At 43.4% G+C, this 22,476-nt stretch overlaps 1 protein-coding gene across 1 annotated transcript in view; it reads right to left on the bottom strand.

Moving 5' to 3' along the window:
* Window positions 1-22,476, bottom strand: part of LOC147679655 (uncharacterized) — a 215,292-nt gene that overhangs the window by 126,668 nt on the left and 66,148 nt on the right. Inside the window, exons 2-3 of the mRNA XM_086943234.1 lie at window positions 19,521-19,719; window positions 7,562-7,752 (exon numbers count right to left, since the gene is read on the bottom strand). Coding sequence (XP_086799360.1) covers window positions 7,562-7,752; window positions 19,521-19,719 — 390 coding nt within the window. The remainder of the gene's footprint in view (window positions 1-7,561; window positions 7,753-19,520; window positions 19,720-22,476) is intronic.

Raw genomic sequence — 22,476 nt, 5'->3', positions numbered from 1 at the left:
CTAGCATCTGCCACTTTGTCAACAAATCTCTACCTTCTTATATCATCTGCTCATTTCATCCATCCATTCACCCATCCATCAATCTATCTTGTTCAGTAGCATCATTCATACATACGCTCTTCGTAGACCATCCATCCAGCCATCCATTGTGTTCTCTAGCATCATTCATACATACGCTCTTCGTAGACCATCCAACCATCCATTGTGTTCTGTAGCATCATTCCTACATACGCTCTTCATAGACAATCCATCCATTGTGTTCAGTACTATCATTCATACATACGCTCTTCATAGACCATCCATCCATCCATTGTCTTCAGTAGCATAATCCATACACACACTATTTATAGCTCGTACATCCATGAAATCCATCCATCCATCCATCTGTCCATCCAGCCATCCATCCTGTTCAAAAACATCACATGGTCAGGAATGTTGTTGACTGGCCACAGGATGATAGCTATAGGCTGAGGAAAGACTCTAAGAATTAGCAGGTTTTTATCGTACGGTTGATGAATGGGTAGAAGGAATTCTTTATTTGGCCAGGGTGCAGGTTGACAAACAAGCATTTGCAATGCAATATGTTGCGCATTTACGCGAGTTTAAGCTATTGGCAATGTAAATGACAAAGCGTTTTATTTATGTTTCAAAAACGAAAACATAAATAAAAGGCATTGTCATTTACAATGCCAATAGCTCAAACTTGTGTAAATGTGTGACCTATTGCATTGCAAATGCTAGTCTTTTGTCTCACAGACTTTGCCTCTAAGTAAGTCTGGGTGGTTATGTCAAAATATAAAGGTCAGATGGGAGCAAAGCCCTCGAGAGAGGCAAGTATCTTGTTTGCAGCATAGATATTTTATTGGTTTCAAGCTTGTCAAGAAAAAGACCATAGCGATCTTGAAAAGAGGTGGCGGAGAAGTGTAAAGGAAAGCCACATAATTTCCCATTACTGCTTGTCTTACTCAAATACCTTGTGACAAAGTCTCTCTGGTCTTCCTGAGTCTGTGTACCTTGGTAGATCGTACCACCCTCTCCTTCTTAGCTACCCGTTGAGGCCTGGGTGTTGCCACCAACATCCTTGCCTTCCTATGGAGTGTTCCTTCTTCAGCTACCAGTTCACAGTTAGTGTAAGTTAGCTTTGCCCCTCACCTTTATTTCTAAAAATGAATCTTCCTCAAGTCCAGTGGTAGACCAGTTACAACTGTTCTGCATCACAAGGAGAGTAGTTGGGTGCCCTCGGATGGCCGGAAAATAATTAACTGTGGATCAGCCTATGTTGACCCTTTGTAGAACAAATACCCTCTAACCAGTAAAGCTTAGGCTCTACTCTCAAACAACAGAACAGAGGTAAAGGTTCCTTATCTTTAATAACCGCTTTGCCGCTTGATGTTATTCTAGATTCAGCAAGTGGTTTGGCACACAGAAAATCAACTTGTTTATTGACAACATTTTTTTCTGGCATCACTCAGAGGTGTGCTCAGTGTGACGCTAGATAACGCCAACCCCAAATCCACAATGGCTCTTACTATAGACTCCATCTTCAGATTGAAAATCCAAGATGTAAAAGGTCTAATGTCAACCCAGCATAGCCTCCAGTTGTAAAACTACTGTTACAGTTAGGCAAACATTTTCTTTTGCAGTGTGATCCATGTGCCGAATCTAGAAAGCAATGTTTCCGATGTGATTGTTGTGAGTGCTAAGTGTACATGATAGCAAACATATTCTTCAGAATAGTCTGGCTCCAAGTCATGCCTTACCTTGAAGGAATATTCAGAAAGTTACATTTATTGAATTATGAACTGAAGACGACATTTGTGCCTTTCAGAGGTCTTAACAAGATACATTGTCACCGAATGCTTATGAGGCTGCTTTCATTCTGTAGGACACCCACTGGTCTAAGTGCCCTCGTTTGTTTGCTAGTGAATAGTGTAGCTGAAAACACTGTACAATTTAGGTATAGCATTTAATAGTGGATTTTGAAACGGAATATTTTACGATTTGTGCTGCTACTGCTTTCTGAAGTCCCTTCTCTTACGGCTGTTGAGCATTGGCTGTTCTCTACATATCAAGTGTATGAAGCACTCTTTTTTGGATAGTTTGGGGTCTTACATGAAAGAGGGAATGTTCATGAGGGAATGTCATAAACAAAAAAGAGCACCTTTGGTAAGAAGCTTGGGTAAATGTGCATCAGTGCTTGATTTTAACCGCATCGCTGCGGCGGTTATTTTACCCCTACGCAGCTTTTTTCTAAAAGCCGCGTAAGATGACGAGCTCAGCTCGTCATCCGCACACGCCCCCCGTGGCTGATGACGAGCTGAGCTCGTCATCAGCATCGAAGGGGTTAACCTAACCTATGCAGTGATGCAAACACAATTGAGGAAGCCACCTTTTAAAGTCACATGCTTCAAAGAACAGTTCTGCATTGGGTTTAATGGGGGTGCCTCAACCTAGTGAGTGGTGCATTTGTGTGTCCATATGGGAGGCTGGATTCAGCCTGGTGATCTTATGTATTTGATCTAGGGAAAACCTTGTGCAGGGAAATTGAAATTGCCTGTATTTTTTTGGTCTGCCTAAAGGGATCTACATAGGGGGCCCCATTTAACAAGTATTGCAAAATGCCATGAAATGTGCTTTCTGCATTGTAAGAAACGTTTCCACTTTGCAGAACACCAACCTTCTGTAGTTGCCATTCTAATCTCTCATAGAAGACATCTTTGTTGGAGATATTATAGCCCAGACGCTAAGCTATCAGTACAAATGGTGCTAAGTTCAGCTTATTGAAATATTGGTGTTTAACTTGGTCCTAGCACATTGACAAAAGCTGTAGATCAGCTGACAATTCTTGTACTGGGAGGGCCATGGCAGTCTTTCTCATAATGGTGCGACTTGAATGAGGTCAAAACAATGCACACATGTCTCATACCTAATGATCCATAGACACTTGCGTCTGGCTACAGGTACCCGAAGACATAGCTTGGGCATTTTCTGTTTTCAGTAGCAATACATACATCTATCTGTGGGATGACCAATTACCAAAAACTGTTCTGTAAAACAACATTAACTAACTGCCATTTGTGAATCACTCCAAACTCTTCACTGAGTGCATCTATCGTGCCATCGTGTTCTCCCAGGACTGGTCGACCAAGCAGACATCGCTACTGTTTGTCAACGCGAAATAGCTTATGCTTGTCTGGAAAGAGGATTAGTTTTGCCCCCCCTGAGTTACAGCATAGCTAGTGCACTGTCTGTGAAGATCTGGACCATCTTGCCCAGCATATGGTTCTGTAAATCCTTCAAGAGCAGGATAATCAACTTCAAATCCAAGAGGCACATGTTTGGGAGAATCATGTATTGTGGACAGTATACTCTGACCATCAACTGTCCCACACGCACCTCCACACTGTTTGAGAAGCATCCATCCTATGCTCTCTGTGGGACCAGGATCTGTGAAAGGACTAATATATTCTGTGGCATCCACTAGTGTAGGCTGACCTTCAGTGTCTGAGTCACAACAAGTTGTTTGCAGTCCCACAATGCTCTTGCTTCGGCAACTTCTGAAGCCATCTCATATAAATGTAAGCCAAAGATACCAGGTAATACAGGAGGCTGCTGTTTTGGGGTCTTTTTTTATTCCTTTGAAGTGATACCTCTTGGCTGAAAAAATACTTACTGTGAAGTATCATATTAATAACGTGGCTCTGCATATCTGGGAAGAAGGACCTAAGGAGGACATGAGACCAGTCCAATTTTGCCTACTGACTGTGTCAGATATCAGTTGTGATTCATGCTGCTGCGTTTTCGTGTAATGTTTACCACTATATAGTTGTTCTTTGAGTGTACTGGCAATCACTAGTTTTGTTGCTTCAAAGTCTGCTTCTTGCCCTCATTGAGAGGAGCATGGCTCCTAGGGATGCAGAGATCTAATGACTGCTTATGAGCCGAAGTGATACTAGCAGAGCCTAGCGCCACAAGAGATCAGGTATCTGTGGGATTATTTGGTCCACTTCATCTCCAATGGTACAAGTATAAAGTCTATTCCCTAGTTACGATAATCATCTGCCACCAACTGTCCATCTCCCCCTTTGTCTGGTATTAAGGAGAAGTAGGCACCCTAGACTATGAGTAAGTGTCACTCTCTAGAGGCCCCGTCTAAACAGCAGAGCAAGGCCTTACTGGGAAATGGTAGAAGAAAACACGAAGCACCTGTATTGAGCTCACACAGATCACTGAGGGAATATATATTGCAGTCCATAAAAGCTGAACAGGGTAGAATGGCACAGCTTTTCTAAATCATGTGTCACCTTCTGTCCCTACACATCTTTCTAGTGTGTACTGGATGTATACCTGTTCTTGTGTGCGCTGTTAATATATCCATCTTCTGGTGTGCAGGAGTACTCAGCAGTATCAGTCTTTGGTTGTTATTTCTCCTCTATGTAACTTGCAATGACTCACTAAGGCTGCCTTGGATTCCTTGTCTCTCCAGTGAGAGCTGGGACTGAGCAATCGAGCCTTACTCCAAGAAGTGGTCAGGGGTTTGAGCTTAGATAAAATGTAAGTTATCTGTCACAAGAAGTATACAAATAAAATAGTAAAGTAATAAAAATAAATATTCAGTCAGAGATATTTCTTTGCAAATACACCAGACCAGTCTAGTACTTACAGTTGTCCAGATAGGACCCCCAAGATTTCTCAGTATTACTTTATGGCATCAAATAAGTAACTACAAGCCAGTTTTCAGAGCAATTAACCAAACTTAATGTCACTCAGAAAATGTTATTCCAACACCATAATAGAGAAGGAAAACACCAGTTTGTTAACGAAACTATGAAAATCAAGATGGATAGAGGAGACAGGGCATTTCCACAGGCTTTTGCACATCTATGTTTTCAACTATTGACTGGTCCCCGTGAACCTTCTTCTGCTCATGGCTGGTGGCTGTGGTTAATGGATGAACTTCAAAAGCCACAACCTGGTAAACAGTCCAGTTTTTTTTGGGTGCCCCACTGTCCTTCAGATACATATTTATGAAACTACATCTTCAAATAGGCTTGACGTGGTTAAAACATTTCTATGACACAGGGCCTTGGGATCTCAGGTGGGACACTAACAACATTGAGGTCTGCTGGGGAAAACTTCAAACCCTAATAAATTGAGACTCATCTGTCATCTTTTCACACTTGGGTCACTACAAGTTTGAGGTTACAAAGACACAATCAAGTGCCTCACATGCACAACTGTCTTTTTGTGTGTAATTTACACAGCTGAGCTTTTTGTGTCACACTTATCGGTCCTACGAGGTGATGGGGAGCATACCCAGCTGAACGTTCAATGAGGACAAACATTGGACAAGATCTGTAAACACAAATTTGTCCTAAGGTGTCCATTTTGTGCTTGTGCTTTCATACTATGGGCCCGATGTAGGCAAATTAATGTTACCACTTCTTAAATACCGAATTATACCGATTCGGTATTTAAGAAGTGGTAAAATGGAAGGGGGGGGATGTAGGTATTTCAGATTCGGTAAATACCGAATCGTTAAGATTCAGTAAATTTACTGATTCAGTAAATTTACCGAATCGTTAAAATTGGGCACCTACATCAGAAATGACCATTTACCGGTCGTAACGGCCGAAATCGGCCGTTACCAGTCGGTAAATGGACACCTACATCGGGCCCCTATATATCAGTAACCTGTGCATTTTTCTGGGTGCATTTTTCTGGATGCCCAATCATGCCTGGCCAAAATTCTGATCAGTGTTAGACCAAGACTTTGAATTGAGTCGCCCATTATAGGATGGCGAAGTGAATGCTTGAGCACAGATAAGGAATTGCTACCATCTTGGCCCTTTTCAACTCGTCCTCAGCCTTTAACACTGCATATCAATTCCCCTACTGGACTGACTCCAAATGGCAACCCATGCACATAATTCTACATTGCAGTTTTTTGAGATTCTTGTACAAGTGCTTTCATTAGGTTAAATTAGACAACATTCTGTCCCAACCGGTGTAGTAAACATGGAACCGAGCAGGGACCTTTACAACAGTATTTAGAGATCTTCAGGGGTCACACAACGCACTTCTATCCTGATTCGCAGTATGCATCAATGTCCCATCGTTGATGTATGCGAAAAGTACCCAAAATGTACCCATATCACAGAAATAAATATCTAAATTTCTCTTAAAGAATGCTATCCTGACCTTTGGTATAGTGAGCCACGCACAGAGATTTAAAAATACACCCCTCTCTACTGGTTTGAAGTATGCAGTGGAGTCACAAGTGCAGATATCTAGAGTTCTTGAACGGCACTGCAGCAGAGATTTGCCCAAGCAGCTTATGCTAGTGATGCATGGTGTTTGTAGAACATGCACCATTATTTCAACAATGAAATAGCTTAGAAAATGCCACAATGAGAATCTTCCTCACCTTTTAACCAAGTATTGAGGCATTCACAGTACAACTCTGTTCTGACTAGTTTGATGCACTAGAATCTCTGTAAAAAGATATCCACCAAGCCTCACAATGCACCTCTATTGTGAGTGGTCATTGCTTTTACCGTTCAGAGGTTGTCAAAATGATTGTTTTGAACTTGAGAATTACCAACAACTCTTTGGTGAGTGTTTTCCTTTCCTGCTCTTAAGCAGCAAAATGGATTTCCCTTCTTCCTGTGGGTCCCATTCAAACTGCTTCACTTCAGCAGTTAATTGATGACATGGTCGTAGCATTATATCAATTCTGCTTGATCATGACTGGATCAGTCACCTAGGACCAGTTGTAAGTAACCCTGTGGGTGAAAGTTCTGCATCACAGAGGATAATATTAAACAGACTATTGAGTCTGCATTCCCCAAAGTCTGTATGAAGCACTGCAGATATTAGCAAAGAATCCGTCCAGCACTAATGAAACACTGAGTGCGCTGTGTGCTTTAAGAAAATGTATAAAATGTTGTGGTTGGTTATCTCAAGGAAATTAGCACTTCTTGGGGATGTATATGTACTCGATGCATTCTAAATTTTAATTTCAACTAGTTAGCCCAGTGGTCAGCGCCACTGTTGTTGACATCTATGCGTAACCTGCATGTCTCAAGGTTTCAATCCATGTAACACAGCTAAGGTGTTGATGTGCCTGCTGCAGAGATATGTGTGTAGCCTTATGTCCCAGGTTATAATACTAGTTCATATACCTGCTGCCGAGACATGTTTAAGATATATGTGTAGCCTTTTCATCACAGTCAAGCACATGCAACTTTTCATCGTTCAGTGGGTAACAAAAGGAGGATCGTTGGGATTACTAATACCTACTACATCAAATTCACATAGCACTGCTATTAATGAGCAGCAAACAGCACCCCAGTTTAACACTATGGTGCACAATCGCCTTCATACTGCACTGAACACGCGTATAAAACATCCATTAGACATGTGCAAGGAGATACTCTCTCTTTTTCTCTCTCTCTGTTTTTCTTTTTCAGTGCAAGTCCCTTCCATCTCTAATGGTGCAGTTACCTGTCTCATGGCGAAGTGCACACCTGTCTTGTTGTACACTGAACACACCTCTCACCTGGGTGACCTGGATCTGGAAGGTAGTGTGAGGGTTCCTGAAGTGGGTCTTGTAATGTTTGATGGCCTCGTCCCGGCGGTTGAACCCATTGCGGCAGCAATAGCAATGCCAGTGCGCCCCTCTGAACTTCTTCTCCCCCTTGATGGAACCAACAATCTCGCAGTAGTTGCAGCAGCGGATGACTTTCAAACCTGTTTGAAGAGAGAAAGGAACAGTCTTATACAAGAAGATAATAGATAATATCGCAGCAATGACAGGAGTGAACAGGCATGGGAATTTCAAGAACCCACCAGTTTGTTTGATGTTTCTTCACGTCTTTATCCTGGTGACAGTAGCTTCACGGTGCCCAAGACTGAGCATGGCTGCCAGACCACTCCATGTGAGCGGGCCAGCATGGTTCACACCCAGGCGCTCCCAGTATGCATCATGGTTTTCAGGTGTGCTAGTCCAATTGACTAGGTATGCTAGTCCAACAGAAGTGACCCAAGACCTTGGGATAGTCACATGGATCAAATCATGGTTTCATAAGAAGAAACGAGTTACGTATCTGTAACAATAATCGTGAACCTCTAACCTAGGACTAGGTTCACATGCAGCCATTATTATGCCACTTAGCAGTAGAGTCTTGAGAAAAAGATGCTTTTGCGAAATAAATAATTTTAAGTTGGGTTGGTCAGCCTGCCTCCTGAGGACGTCAACTTTAAGCAGAAGCATTATTTCTTACAAAAAGACCAGAATTTCCATATGTCATTTTTCTGTCGTCTTGAGGGGTAGGGAATGTGTTTTTTTGTTTGTTTTTCGATATTACATCAAACGTTGGCAAGAAGACAATCTCAAGCGCTCCAATGCTGATCTCCTTCCAAGGACACTGAGTGTCTTTTTCAGAGGTTCAATGTTAACAGCACATGTTTTCTTCCCACCTGTTGGGCTGAACCACGGTGCAAATATGACAGGCGCTTTGAGCAACATGGAAGTATTTTGGGAGTGCCCGCAATAAGATTTCATATTCTTTGTCCCTTCTGGAATACCTCTTTCTAGATACAACAACTCACTTTGCTAACTTTAAACGTGGTTTGCCACAATCTGCCTGGATATACTAACAAGCTGGCCAATAGCCTGCGTTACTTAGCCTTGGATACTGCAAAAAGGGCCTGAGAAAACGAACACTGTGTCGGGAAAAAGGCTTGTCCAAAAGAATAACGAGAAACGAGGCTCATTGATGTCAAATGAAATGAAGACTCCACGGGCTAAAATCAACTAAAAACAGCTAGGAGTCACTCCCGAAATTAAAGACGTCACCTTGACCTTCCGGCAGTCGACATATTGCCTATCAAAACGAATACACGACTATCTGAGGTGTGAAAGTACAGCAGGGGTCGGCAGATCCCGCCCTATAGAACAAGCTTTTTTGGTCCTGAAGAGAACCCTGTATGTGTAGGGTTTGAAACGCGTAAACCTTTTTGTATGGCCAATCAAGTATACAAATTATTGTCAAAAATTGAAAGTTTTGTATTGTTGAGAATTGTCCTCTGTTTGGCCATTCTGTACATTTGATTGTTTTGCGGATTTGTATGTATATGAAATATTGAAAGGATGTATGGGTATGGGTGTGCTGGTATGTGAGGGGAATGTTATGAATGTATGATAGAACAGACTGACAGAGAGGGGTGTCTAGATGGTGTGTAAAAGAGAAGTTTGTATGGATGAAAGGTTGTTATATCAAAAAGAGGTTGTGGATAAGGGGAGCTTGGTGTTTTGGGAAACTCTTAAATTGTATGGTATGTTCTGTTGATTTATACATGTTATTCTTTGAATTCATTTTGATTACATCAAACTGAAAAAGCGGTTGATGGTGACATTGTTTTGTTTAATACACTGGATGTAAGGTGATAAATTGTGCATCAGCATTGGTATTTTGTTGTTTTAATGTGTTAAACAGCATAGTTGAGTTAGTTGTTAAGTCAAGTTTGTAGATGTATATACCGCGGCTTCTCATCCGTGAGGGTAGCCGTTGGCTGTACATGGACAAGGGGAGATTAAATGATTTGCCCAGAATCAAAGGATGTTGGATGTCCCCCGACGCCGCGACTTGAACGCGGATCCCCAGCTCCCGAGTGGACCGCTCTGGCCGCTGCACCACATCCTCTCACCAAAGTGAATGCGACAAAAGCAAGCAGCATGTATGAATACCTGAGATAGCACATTAAACCGAGACCAATGGATTTTTACCAAATATTGTTTTGCTATAACCTCATACACATAAGAAATTACACATTTTGGAGTTGCCGCTACTCACGTACAAAACTAGAAGAAAGTACCGTCACTTGGAGTCACTCTCGAAAGTTACAGTGAGGCGTCCCAGAACGTTTCAATCAAACACTATACAAGGCTCTCTCTGACGGTCCAGTGTCAAACACAAGGCCCCACTCGAGTTATTAGTGTGACCGCATTGTGACTGTTATTATCACCAAATAGTGTCTGATGGTACAACGAGAGGATGTTTGCGTGGGAGACAAAGAGAGAGGGTTTGTCAGGCACAGGCCGGGGGTGGGGTGGAGAACACTGTGCCATACATCTTTAAAGTTGCAGCCATCACAAGGCGGGACATTTCAGAATAGGAATTGCGACCACTGACAGTGATGAGAGTAACAGGGCACACTCTGTCCATCAAGCCATACTTCCCATGCTCCATCACAAGTCTTGCATTACCGCACACAGGGTGGGAGGGGGAAGAATGAAAGCTTTACATTATATCATATCTAATAAAGGATATGAGCCATCATAATTTCAACCGGAAGCAGATATACAGACGGAAAAGATACTGACAGAAAGAGAGCTAGGCATGTGGCACCAGACGCAGAGACGTGAGACCATGGAAGGCGGAAGGGAAGATGCTGAGGGGAGGGGCTGCGTGGGACTGGGAGTCATCTGAATGAGCATCTTTGAAATGGAAACCCCTTCATCCTCCCCAGAGAGCTCCGTTTCCAGACCGCAGGGTCCCTCTCCAGAGCCCCCGCCTGCCTCTGCGTGTAATAATGCACGCTCAGTGCTGACTGCCTGAAGAAGGATCCTGCAGCAGGGCACGAGGATTACAATAATTGCATTATTGATCAGTGCGCGCGCTGTGCTGACGCGGCATGACGAGAAGCTGCAGAGGATTCCTGGCTCGCGCAGCACAGGGGCCGGGACTGCTGCAGTGCTGCATAAACGGCTGCAGCGAACTGTCTCTAAATAATGAAGAGATGCTGCAGAGGGGGCAATGCCCAGGAGAAAGAGAGAGAGAAGGTGGAGGATCGGCAGCGCAGCAGCCTGGAAGCAGGAAACCATCAACGGCCGGGGCAGGGAGGGGGCATGGCACGTGCTGCAGTGCTTAAACAACCAGAGAACGATGCTGGTCTTTTAATACTATAGGAGAAGGGCTTGAAATTGGACGCATGGTCATTGGGCACGTGTACTGTGCAGCATCGAAGAGTCCAGCGCTCTACCTTAAAAGATAGAAAACTGTCCAATCAGAATAAGCCCCCTCCATGCATGACATTTGGCTCCTCTTTTTATTTTACACTCGCCTTCCACCCGTCGTCCATCTCCATCTCTGGTCACTTCTTTCACACTTTCCTTCACTTTTCACTCTTTTCCCCTCCTCTCTCTAACTTTTATCCTTTTGTCATCTCTCCGCTCTTCTTGTTTCACCATGCTTTCGACTACCTTTTACTCTTTCCCGCTTTCTCCCCAACCTGTCATGCGCCCCCACTTTCTTACTACACCCTCCACCAAATGAGGCTTTTCTCTTCACTCTGCTTTCTCCTAGACTGATGTACTTTTGCTGCCATGTCTGAACTGGGGTGGTGTGGATGGATTTAGGCCCAGATCTCTGTACTGGGGGGAATGTATGACATTGTTCTGCATTCTGTCCATCAATTGTTGTATTTCCCATCTCTTGCCATGCACCCCCGTGCATTTGTTTCTTCCCTCAGTTCCTCACACTCCCTTCCTTGCTGCCTTACTTTCACTCATCGCCTTTCATTGTTCCACAAGCCTCATTCCTGGTGTCCCTTTTCCAAACCACATCTATACTTTTTGACTTGTCTTATCTCCTCCCTTCTTGTCCTTCCTTCCCACCATCCATCAGTTCTCTATTCAGTAATAACTAAACACAGTTTCTACATCCCTTCATTTTGTACCTTCCTTCTCCTTTCCCTATGAACCTCCTTATCTGTTCTTCTCTCCTGTCTCCTTTATCTTTAGCTTACAGTCTCTTATATAAAGTGTAACCCTTTTCCACGCACCAAATTCCGTTCAACTATTCACAAACCCTCCCTTCATTACTATTACTAATGGTTTACCACAACTTGCTTTTTTTGTTTCTCCTTTATCACTAATTTATTACTGTTTTCATTTCTTTCTTTGACCTCCTACTCTAACTACTGCCGTTCTCTCCCTTCCCTTGTACATCCTCATTTCCTTTCCCTTCAATGCCTTGCCTCAAGTTTCTATGTCCCTCTTGATCTCTTTATTTAGCTTACTCTCCAAATTCCTCTCACCCTCATGCTCTCCGTCTATCCTCCTTCCCTCTTCATCTTTACTCCCTTCCTACTTCTCACCCCACACTTCCTTGGTCTGGTTATTCGGAAGTGAATACAAATCGTACTAGGACCAAATACTCTATATGTTCAGTTACACCAAGAAAGGATGCAGAGAGCTCTGCTCAGATGACAAGGGGAAATTGCATTTTAGACAAAGGAGGGACTGGGATAGGACAATATTTTACGGGGTCCAGTGTACTGGTCCAGAAACTAGTAGCACAAAGAGGGTACAGAGTTCCCCGGGAAGAGTGACGGAACAGAGTAGTGTGTGTGCTAGTAAGAGGGGGGAATCCCCTAGTTGGAACTAAAACCCTCACACACCCAGCAAGCTAGGTGTTATGCTTCATCATATGGGTTCTGCTCCTCGTCAGACTGGCGCTGCAATGTCTGACGGGCTCCCGAAACCGGGGCTCTTTATCGGAGATCTTTTGTCCCACACACACACACACACGCACACATGTGCCCGCACACAAACACACACACACGGTCATGCACACACTGATGTACGCAAATATGCACACACACGCACACACACACGCACACACACTCACTAAGCAACACCAGCATTTTAATTACTTCCATTGTGATGCCAAGCTGTACATATCCCCACTTGCCTCACCTCTTGCTCTTCATCCTAAAATCAGTTTTTGATCTAACTGCCACAGCGTGACAGGCTCTCATCTTTCCAATAGTGTGACAGAGTGCTTGACCTGTCACAGTCCCTGTGGTGTCAACCACATTCTTACTATGACACACATTGGTGCTTCGTGGGCTGCCGCAGAATGGCAAGTTGGGCCGGATTCCAATCTGCGGTTGTATCAGCACATCCGCACTTCATTCTTCAAAGCCACACCATTTTGAAAGGTTTTTCAAAAAACTATTCTGATGTAAGACCCCCCCCCCCACACACACACACACAACCACTGTTGTTTGTTTATGATGTCCCCCATACCCCCCAAAACATTTCTTCTGGCTAGGGGCCTGACAGAACACATGCAAGTACAGTTTATTTATATGCCCCCTTATTTAACATATCTCTTAATTCTGAGTTGAGACACATCAGCCCAATGCTGCTGTTACCCAGGGGTCACTTGTAAAGGACAGGAGGGCTGCTTGGGGCCCCAAACCGTTCTCTAAGTATCACTGAAGGTCAGGGCAGGACTGAGAAAGCAAACGCAGCCTTTGCAATAACCGTTTTGCAATGCAATTAGTCTCACAGTTAGAAGAGTTTGAGCTACTGGCATTGTAAATGACAATGCCTTTTATTTATATGTTGATTTTTTTAAAATAAATAAAAGGCATTGCCATTTACAGTGCCAATAGCTAAAACTCTTGCAAATTCGAGACGTATAGCATAACATAACAAAACATAGCAAAACACAACAAAACATAGCATAGCATAACAAAACACAGCAAAACATAGCATACATAACAAAACAAAACATAGCATAGCAAAACATAGCATAGCATAACAAAACATAGCATAACAAAACAAAGCATAGCATAGCATAACAAAACAAAGCATAGCATAGCATAACAAAACATAGCATAGCAAAACATAGCATAATAAAACAAAACATAGCATAGCATAACAAAACATAGCATAGCATAACAAAGCATAGCATAACAAAATACCACAACACATAGCATAACAAAACATAGCAAAACACAACAAAGCATAGGCTAGCAAAACAAAGCATAGGATAGCAAAACAAAACATAGCATAGCATAACAAAACATAGCATAACATTACAAAACATAGCATAACAAAACACCACAACACATAGCATAACAAAACATAGCAAAACACAACAAAACATAGCATAGCTTAACAAAACACAACAAAACATAGCATAGCAAAACAAAACATGTAATAGCATAGCAAAACATAGCAGAGCATACCAAACACAACAAAATATAGCATAACATAATAAAACATAGCATAGCAAAACAAAGCATAGCATAATAAAACACAACAAAACATAGCATAGCATAATAAAGCATAGCATAGCATAACAAAGCATAGCATAGCAAAACATAGCATAGCATAACAAAACATAGCATAGCATAACAAAACACAGAAGAGCATAGCATAACACATCAAAGCATAGGATAGCAAAACAGCATAGCATAACAAAACAAAACATAGGATAGCAAAACAAAACATAGCATAGCATACAGCATCACTTAGCACCACCACATCATCACTCAGGGGCACCACAACATGACTATGCTCTACCACAGCATCACTGAACGCAACAGCATCACTCGTTCGCCATCACATCACTCAGCGCCACCACAGCATCAATCTGTGCAACCATTCAACAACAACTGGTTCAAATATGTTCTCTCAATGTTTCAAGCTTTATTACATATGTAACATAAAGATGTTAATATTTCACTTCTGTTCTTGGATTTTCGTCACAATAAAATACACTGAACATAATCTTCACAAAAGTTATTTACAAATGTTTAAGCAATTGCCATTATCAATTACAATAACTTTTATTTAAGGATTAATTGTTACAAAAAATTAAAAGCCATTGTTATTTGTAATATCAATATATGTAAGTCACATAAATACAACACATATTGCATTACAAATGCTATAGGAGTCACATTTGCGAAAGTTATAACTATTGGAATTGTAAGTGACAAAGTTATTAATTTCGCTATTTTCAAAAACAAAACATAAATTAAAAATGTGTCATTTACAATACCAATAGCTCAAACTTTCCTAATGCGAGACCTATTGCATTGCAAATGCTTGTTACTTCTATTCATTCACCTGGACAAACAAAATGTCTTCAAAGACTTTAATGGTGTCCCCTGCTCTTCAAAACGATGTTGCCTTCTAGGAAAGTGTTCATTTCTTATTGATCTTAATGGGAACATCCTCTTAAACATCTGACCCCACTCACATTTTGAAAGCAAGAGGTAGAGTTTGGCAAACCGCTGAAAGCCAGAACCAGGCTCGAGCCTGAAGCCTGGCTCTGGCTCAGCGTGAAGTCCTGTTGGAGCCTCAAGCCCATAACTAGCCAAGCTTTCATGTGGCTTCTACCTGCCTCCCCCCTTCCCTGTACTGTGGATGTGGCGTTAGGGCCAGAGCTGAGGACTTTGGAACTGGGGAGCCAAGTCCAAGTCTTGGCATTGGCTCAACACCCTGTGATTCTGGGAAAATCACTTCATCTCCCCATCCCTATCAACAATGATTGGTGTAATGTAACGGGTGCTCATGTAAAGTGTTCCAATACCTAGAAGTCGAATTTGCTCTAAAAAGAACTGCAGAGATGTTCACAAAGAGGTCAAAAGTAAGCCTTAACATAAGGAAAGACAAATACCCATTTGCTGGCTGATTTGTACAAAGTGAAAACAGAAAACCTGGTTAAATCGCAGATTCTTCGCTTAAATTGTGTGATCAAAGGCAAATATTGCAGTTCTCTTTTTATAAAGCACTTCGCAGTGCTATAAGGTGGCATGTTAATGCCAATGCTTCCATACGCTAAAGACATAAATGTGAGCATTCGTTATCATATTTTACGGGTTGTTTTATCTGACTTACATAGCAGACATTTTCAGTGCTTGGCCTGAGCACTGGAGCTATGATCCGATTCAGGGCGGCCCATGCGGCTCTGGTTCGGTTCTCCCCGTTAATTAGTTGGCTCGTCCACCTCTAGCAGGAGGTTCACAGGTATGGGTGAAGAAAGAGGTTTATTTAGAATAAGATCCTGAGAGAAGATGATTCCTCTCCTTGGTCCCTCCTCGGTTCTAGTCTGTTCTTGGTTAATTTTCTCCTCTATTTGTCTTGCTTTTAACAATACTCCCGAAAGCTCCCATCCTTCGCATCTCTGCGCACGCCAGCGGCACGTGCCGCCGGGGAGGGGTGAGGCTGCGCCGACTGCGTGAGGAATCCTATGCGCAGTATGGGGGGAGGCCGCGCCCCCACTGTCTTCAAGGACACAAACAGAAAGAGAGATGTTCTCGGCTCAGCATTAAATAAACCTAGAGCGGAAGAAAGCCTCCTCCCCGGGGGCGCAGGCTGGAGCCGTTTACTGCTGCGTCACTGAGGCCGATAAATCAAAGGCCGCCGGATCCCAGCTCTGGCGCCTCTCACGCACTCCCGGGCATCCATCCGCAGCACCTTCCCTGGGGCACGCTCGGGCATCACCCTGGCCTGTGCAACACTTGGCCGGACCAAAACAAGCCCTGGAATGCGTGTAATAATGCCAGCCCCATGTTATCGCTCTTAGCAATGCTTTGCAAATCATTTAAATGGTGGTTTAGTCAAAACCGAGCGAGTCCGACGCTCTACAGGGGTGTTTGGGTGCGGGTCCTTCCAGAAGCAAGCTTTGGACGAAATAGGGCCACACAGGGCGTGCTGTGATAGACTGTCCTTTCTGCCACTCTGGCATTTCCCGGTAGGCTACCACTTCAGAGCAGGATGAGCTGCCATGGCCCAAACATGAAAGTCCACGAAAGCTGCCAAGGACCCACTCTATTCAGGGGCTAGGGTTGCCAAGTGAACAACATTTTACCTGCATGGCTGATTATTAGAATGTCAGTTAAAAAAAAAATGAGCACTGGCAAAGCCAGTAGGTGTTGCCCACACAAGAGCTTTTGGCTTTGCCAATGCCTCTTAGCAATGATGGACAGCAGCGTGGAATGTGGTAGACTAGAGTGGAGTGGAATTGCATGGCCTAAATTGTTGTGGAGTGACATAGAAGGCCTAAAGTGGCTTATAATTAAGTGGCTTAAAGTGAAGTGGCATAGTGTAGAGTAGTGTAGAATAGAGTGGCGTGGAGTTGCACAGAGTGGAAAGGACTGGTGTAGAGTACAGTGGCTTGGAGTGGTATAGAGTGCAGGGCATACATTAGAGTTGAGTAGAGTGGCATAGAATGGAGTAGAGTAGAGTGGTGTAGACTGGAGTAGAGCTGTGTAAAGTAAAGTGGCATAGAGTGGCGTAGAGTGGCATACAGACAAGTGGCATTGAGTAGAGAGACAGTGTAGCATAGAGTGGAGTAGAGCAGATAGGCATAAAGTACAGAGGAGTAGAGTGGAGTAGAGTGGTGTAGAGTGCAGTGGCGTAGAGTGGTACAGAATAGAGTGGCATGGCGTAGAGTGGTGTAGAGTAGAGTGGCATATAGTAAAAATAATGAAAAAGCTGCGTTCCCCATTTGAGGTTTGTCTCCTGCTGCACTGCCAATATCCCTCTCTCCAAGGGATGATCCTTATTAAAGTAAATCAAACATTCATCAAACTTTGTTGCAATATTTTTATTTTTCAATGGTGGTATTTAATGTTCATCCTTCCACCCATTTTAAATTATAATCACTTGTATAATGCTTCTTTGAAAATGAAAGTGTTGTTTTATATCATCCCATCCCAATGCATTTCGGGCTAAGGTAGCCCTTAGTCATGGACATCAATTATAACCGTCTGCTGGAGAACAACGCGTACGTACTTGTGTAAATAGTAATAGTACACTGACACAGAGTGCAGTGGCGTAGAGTAGAGGGGTGCAGAGTAGAATAGAGTGTGGTAGAATGAAGTGGCGCAGAGCACAGCGCCATTGAGTGGTGTAGAGTACAGTGGCATAGAGTAGACTAGTGCAGAATTGAGTGGTGTAGAATGCATTGGAGTAGAGTAGAATGGCATAGAGTGAAGTGATGCAGAGTAGAGTACAATGGGGTAGAGTGCAGTGGCATACAGTAGTAGTGCAGAGAAGAATGCAATGGCTTAGAGTGCACTGGACTAGAGAAGAGTGGTGTAGCATATAGTGCGGCAGAGTGTAGTGGCGCTGTGTAGAGTGGCATAGAGTGCAGGGGAGTAGAGTAGAGTGCTACAGAGTAGAGTGCAGTGGCATAGAGTAGAGTGGTGCAGAGTAGAGTAGAGTGGCATAGAGTGCTGTGGCATAGAGCATTTTGGTGCACAGTGTAGTGGCATAGAGTAGAGTGTAGTGTAGAGTGGTGCAGAGTGGCATAGAGTGCAGTGAAGTAGAGTTGGGTACTGTACAGTGGAGTAGAGTGGTGCAAGGTAGAGTAGAGCGGCATAGAGTGCAGTGGTGTAGAGTGGAGTGGTGCAGAGTGCAGTGGTGTAGAGTAGAGTGGTGTAAGGTAGAATGGCATAGAGTGCAATGGCATAGAGTGCATTGGTATAGAGTAGAGTGGTGTATGCAGAGTAATGTGCTGTGGTGTAGAGTGCAGTGGCACAGACTACAGTGCCATAGAGTAGAGTGGCGTAGAGTAGAGCTGCGTAGAGTGCAGAGGCACTGATTCCCGTTTAGGGGGTTGGGACCAAAAAGAAGCAACATGGAAGTTGTGCAGATGGGAGTGAATAGAAGCTACATGGACAGGGTTATGGGAGACGGACTGAAACACAAGCACTAACAAGGAGTGCTTGAGCACAAAAATGTAGCTGCTGGATGGACACATGTTCTTGGACCATGCTCCAGGGGAGGGTCAAACACAAGAAGATGATATAACACCTGCATGCTGTGACAAATAGGAGTAAAGCAAACAAGAGCTACACTGAAGCTAACAAATAGTAAGCCCACTATTTGTAAACAAAAGTCTCACAGACAGCGCATGTGATGTCTAGGCGGATCCTAATAACGGGGACATCAGTAAAAGCTGGTATTTTTCTTCCTTCTCAGTGTAAACCAAACACACCAACTACTTCAAATGCATTACAAGTATCAAAAGAATGTAAAGTCATTGCAAAAGCAACCCGAGGGAGACATACCATGTTAAAAACAAATACAGAGGCTTTTACTTAAATTTGTATTCATGTACCAGTCCATGACCCTTCATAACCTAAAAAATGACAAAATAGAAAACAGTTTTCTGTCAGAATGGTGTCAACTGTAGTCATGGCCTGCTGCAGTAAGAGGCTTGTATGAACATTTTTCCCGATTTTGGTTTCCTGTCTATCCTGAGTGACTGTTTATATCTGGTACTCGCTATGGGGAAGAACATTATTTCTCTTCATCAACAAAAGTTTCACAGTGTGTTATAACCCTGGAAAATACCTTTCTTTTCTGTACCCCCGGTCCCGTGTTTCATAGGCTGAGGATACCTGAGATTTGATGCCTTACATCTCTACCGCAGACACGCTGTTGGCATGCAATAACACCAACCTGCCTAGAGAAGCAGCACCGAAAAAGATACACTTTTGAGAAATATTCGAATAATATTTCGAACAGTAAATAATCCACACCAACAATGCTACCAAGAGTACATCTATGCTTTCACTCCACTGATGAAGAGCGCATTAAAATAGATCTACTTCCAGGAGGCGCAGAATTATGGGGCAGCTTAAACAATTAAAATCCTGGTACTGACCCCAAAGCCTTAACATGCCCTTCATGCAGCACTCACCTGCGAAGTCCAGTCCCTTGTCCACATGTTTGACGCGATAGTGGGCTCGCAGGATGACCGGGTCCTGGTAGGCCTCAAAGACGCGGCAGAAGGGGCAGTGCATGTGTTGACCCTTGGCGTTGGAGCCACAGTGCTCATCCTGGCACAACGCGGGATTGTAGGTGTGCTCCGTCCCTTTAATACGCACAGATGGGTGAGCCTAAGAGAAGGTACAAGTAGTAAGGTAAGAGGCACAAAATAAACCATGACAAAGAACAAGAGATCATTTAACGTATCCAAATGTCCCTTCGAGGACTTAAAAGTGCACACACACACTGCCATACCTATGAATCGAGGACTCAGTAAATAGGGAATAAGCCATCTTAGAATGGTAATAGAGGTTTGCAGAGTTGAATCCCATGGTGGCACCTTTTGTTCAAGGAGAGTGAATGTGAAGAGTGTGAAATCCTTTAAATTAAAGCAAGTTTACAAGGTATGTGTGTGTAGGGGTTTTTATTTTGGCAGCAAAGGTTTGTGAATTAAAGGAAGACAAAGTTGGTCAAGTCAGGCAAAGATGCCTCTCTCTCACACACACACACACCCACACACACACACACACACACACACGCACACACACACACACACAAGGAGAGTGAATGTGACTGTGATTAAAAAGAGTGTATCATCCTTTAAATTAAAGCAAGTTGACAAGGTATGTGTGTGTAGGGGTTTTTATTTTGGCAGCAAAGGTTTGTGATGAATTAAAGGAAGACAAAGTTGGTCAAGTCAGGCAAAGATGCCTCTCACACACACACACACACACACACACACACACAAGGAGAGTGAATGTGACTGTGATTAAAAAGAGTGTGTCATCCTTTAAATTAAAGCAAGTTGACAAGGTATGTGTGTGTTGGGGTTTTTATTTCGGCAGCAAAGGGTTGTGAAGTATAGGAAGACAAAGTTGGTCAAGTCAGGCAAAGGTGCCTCACACCAACAGGCTAATTAATGTACAATGTAGTATTTTTTCAAGGAATTAAAAATGTAATGTACACCCTGTTGCCATTAGGTGCCTGAAAATTTGATCTAATACAAGAGCATTTGAGAGTTTATCAAGAAGCAAACCAAGGTAGTCCATTGGATGAGGACACGATTTGCCAAAGTTGGCTAAGCCCAATTGCATAGGAAGCAGGTTCTTGCTAGTATCCTAATTTATTTCTGTTCTGCTTTTTCATACAATACCATATAACGGCAAACTGGTTTTCATCGCTGGAATTTCTCAATGTTTGGAAAGTAATGGAATTTAACAATACAGGTGGCTATCTTGTCGAAGATATAGCAGAAGGTGAAATTTTTTAAGGTGTGTAAAAAATACAGTACGTGAGAAGGAGTTTCCCCAGGAGTTTAATCACTGGAGAGGAAAATGTTAAATTTTTCCTCGAGATTTTGGTAAGGTTCTATCTGTTGTGTAAGGATTGTCCAAATCCTATGTATCAGTAGAGGACAATTCCAACATTTATACATGAGTGCTTACAATATTAGAATCAGTCTTCTCAAGGTGTCAGTCATGGGGAATGGAGTTCTTTTGGGACTGTATCCTTTCGGTAACAGCTTGACGGAGTTGGGGGATCATTATGATGACCGCGAGACAGGCACCAACAGCCAGTCAGTGGCGGTCTCACAGCCATCAGAAGGCCATTCCCTGCCCGCCATATTACGATGGCTGGCGGTTCCATGGCGGTCTGAAACTCCGACCACCACGCATCTGATGGGCTCCTTGGCCCGCCTGTGTCTCGGAGGGCCTCCCAATCCCTGCATTGTTGGTGGTGCCTACCAGGGACTGGCGTGGTGATTAGGATGTCCCTCCCCGCCAGCCTTTCAATGGCGGTTCACCGGCCATGAAAAGGCTGGTGGGGATGGTCATTGGGGACCCCTAGCGGTCCCCCTTCCTCCCCCAGCATATTTCTTTGTGAGTTGGGGGGACCCTATAGTTCCCCCCTAAATATCCATGAAGTGACAGGCACCGCATGGTGCCTGTCACATAGTACGGGGCTATGTAAAACATCCCTGATTGACATTGCGTCGGGTGCTGCAGCCAGCAGCACCCGCCGCAATCTAAAAGGTGGCCAATGCGACTGCCATGGTGGAGGTCGCATCATAATTTTGCCCGGGGGACTGCCGCCTTGTAGGTGGGCGGTCCCAATCTTCAATTAAGTCTGCCCGCCATCGTAATCAGCCCCTTGGTTCTGTGTTTCACCATCTGACAATACTTGGAGCAGTCAGTGAACTGGGCTTCGCCCTCAGACCATGCATAAGAGCAGGGCTGACGGCGATGAGGCCTTCAAGTGCGAATCCTAGAGCAGTAAAGCCATTATCATCAGTATCCTATGATGTAATTTATCACTAATTTCCCAGGGGGATAAATGCTATTGCACTCCAACTGAATGCTTAGCTTTAGGAACTTGACTGTCCTGTGTTCGAGAATACTTGCAGTCAACCCTGTAAGGTTTAGAAACTCAAGCCACAGTAAATGACGCTCAATAAACTTCAATGTCTAGCTAGCACTATACCCTCAAGGGTAGCTGGACACTTATTTACAAGTAAGTAAAAAACAGAGCAATTAAACACCTTCTACAGCCAAAATACTACTAAAAGGTGCCATATATATATATATATATATATATATATATATATATATATATATATATATATATTACTCAGGAAGTCAGCCTTACGACGTGCAGAAGGACGACAGCGGACCCAGGAATTTCAGGTGCAAATTTTATTTAGTGAACTGACATTGATAAAAGGGGACTATAAGCAACAGAGGCAAACACTTTAACAGAAGGGCGTTTGAAAAAGGAACCCTCCGAAACGCGTCATGCCCAATGTTTTAAATAAATTATGGTGCTTCACGAGCCTCGCTGTGTCGCCTCGTTCTTCTTCAGCAGAGGAGGAAGCCTTGGTAATATTTGCG

The sequence above is a fragment of the Lissotriton vulgaris genome, chromosome 11 (assembly GCF_964263255.1).
Source record: "Lissotriton vulgaris chromosome 11, aLisVul1.2, whole genome shotgun sequence".
In the NCBI taxonomy this organism is placed as follows: domain Eukaryota; kingdom Metazoa; phylum Chordata; class Amphibia; order Caudata; family Salamandridae; genus Lissotriton; species Lissotriton vulgaris.
This window is presented reverse-complemented; position numbering and strand designations above follow the sequence as displayed.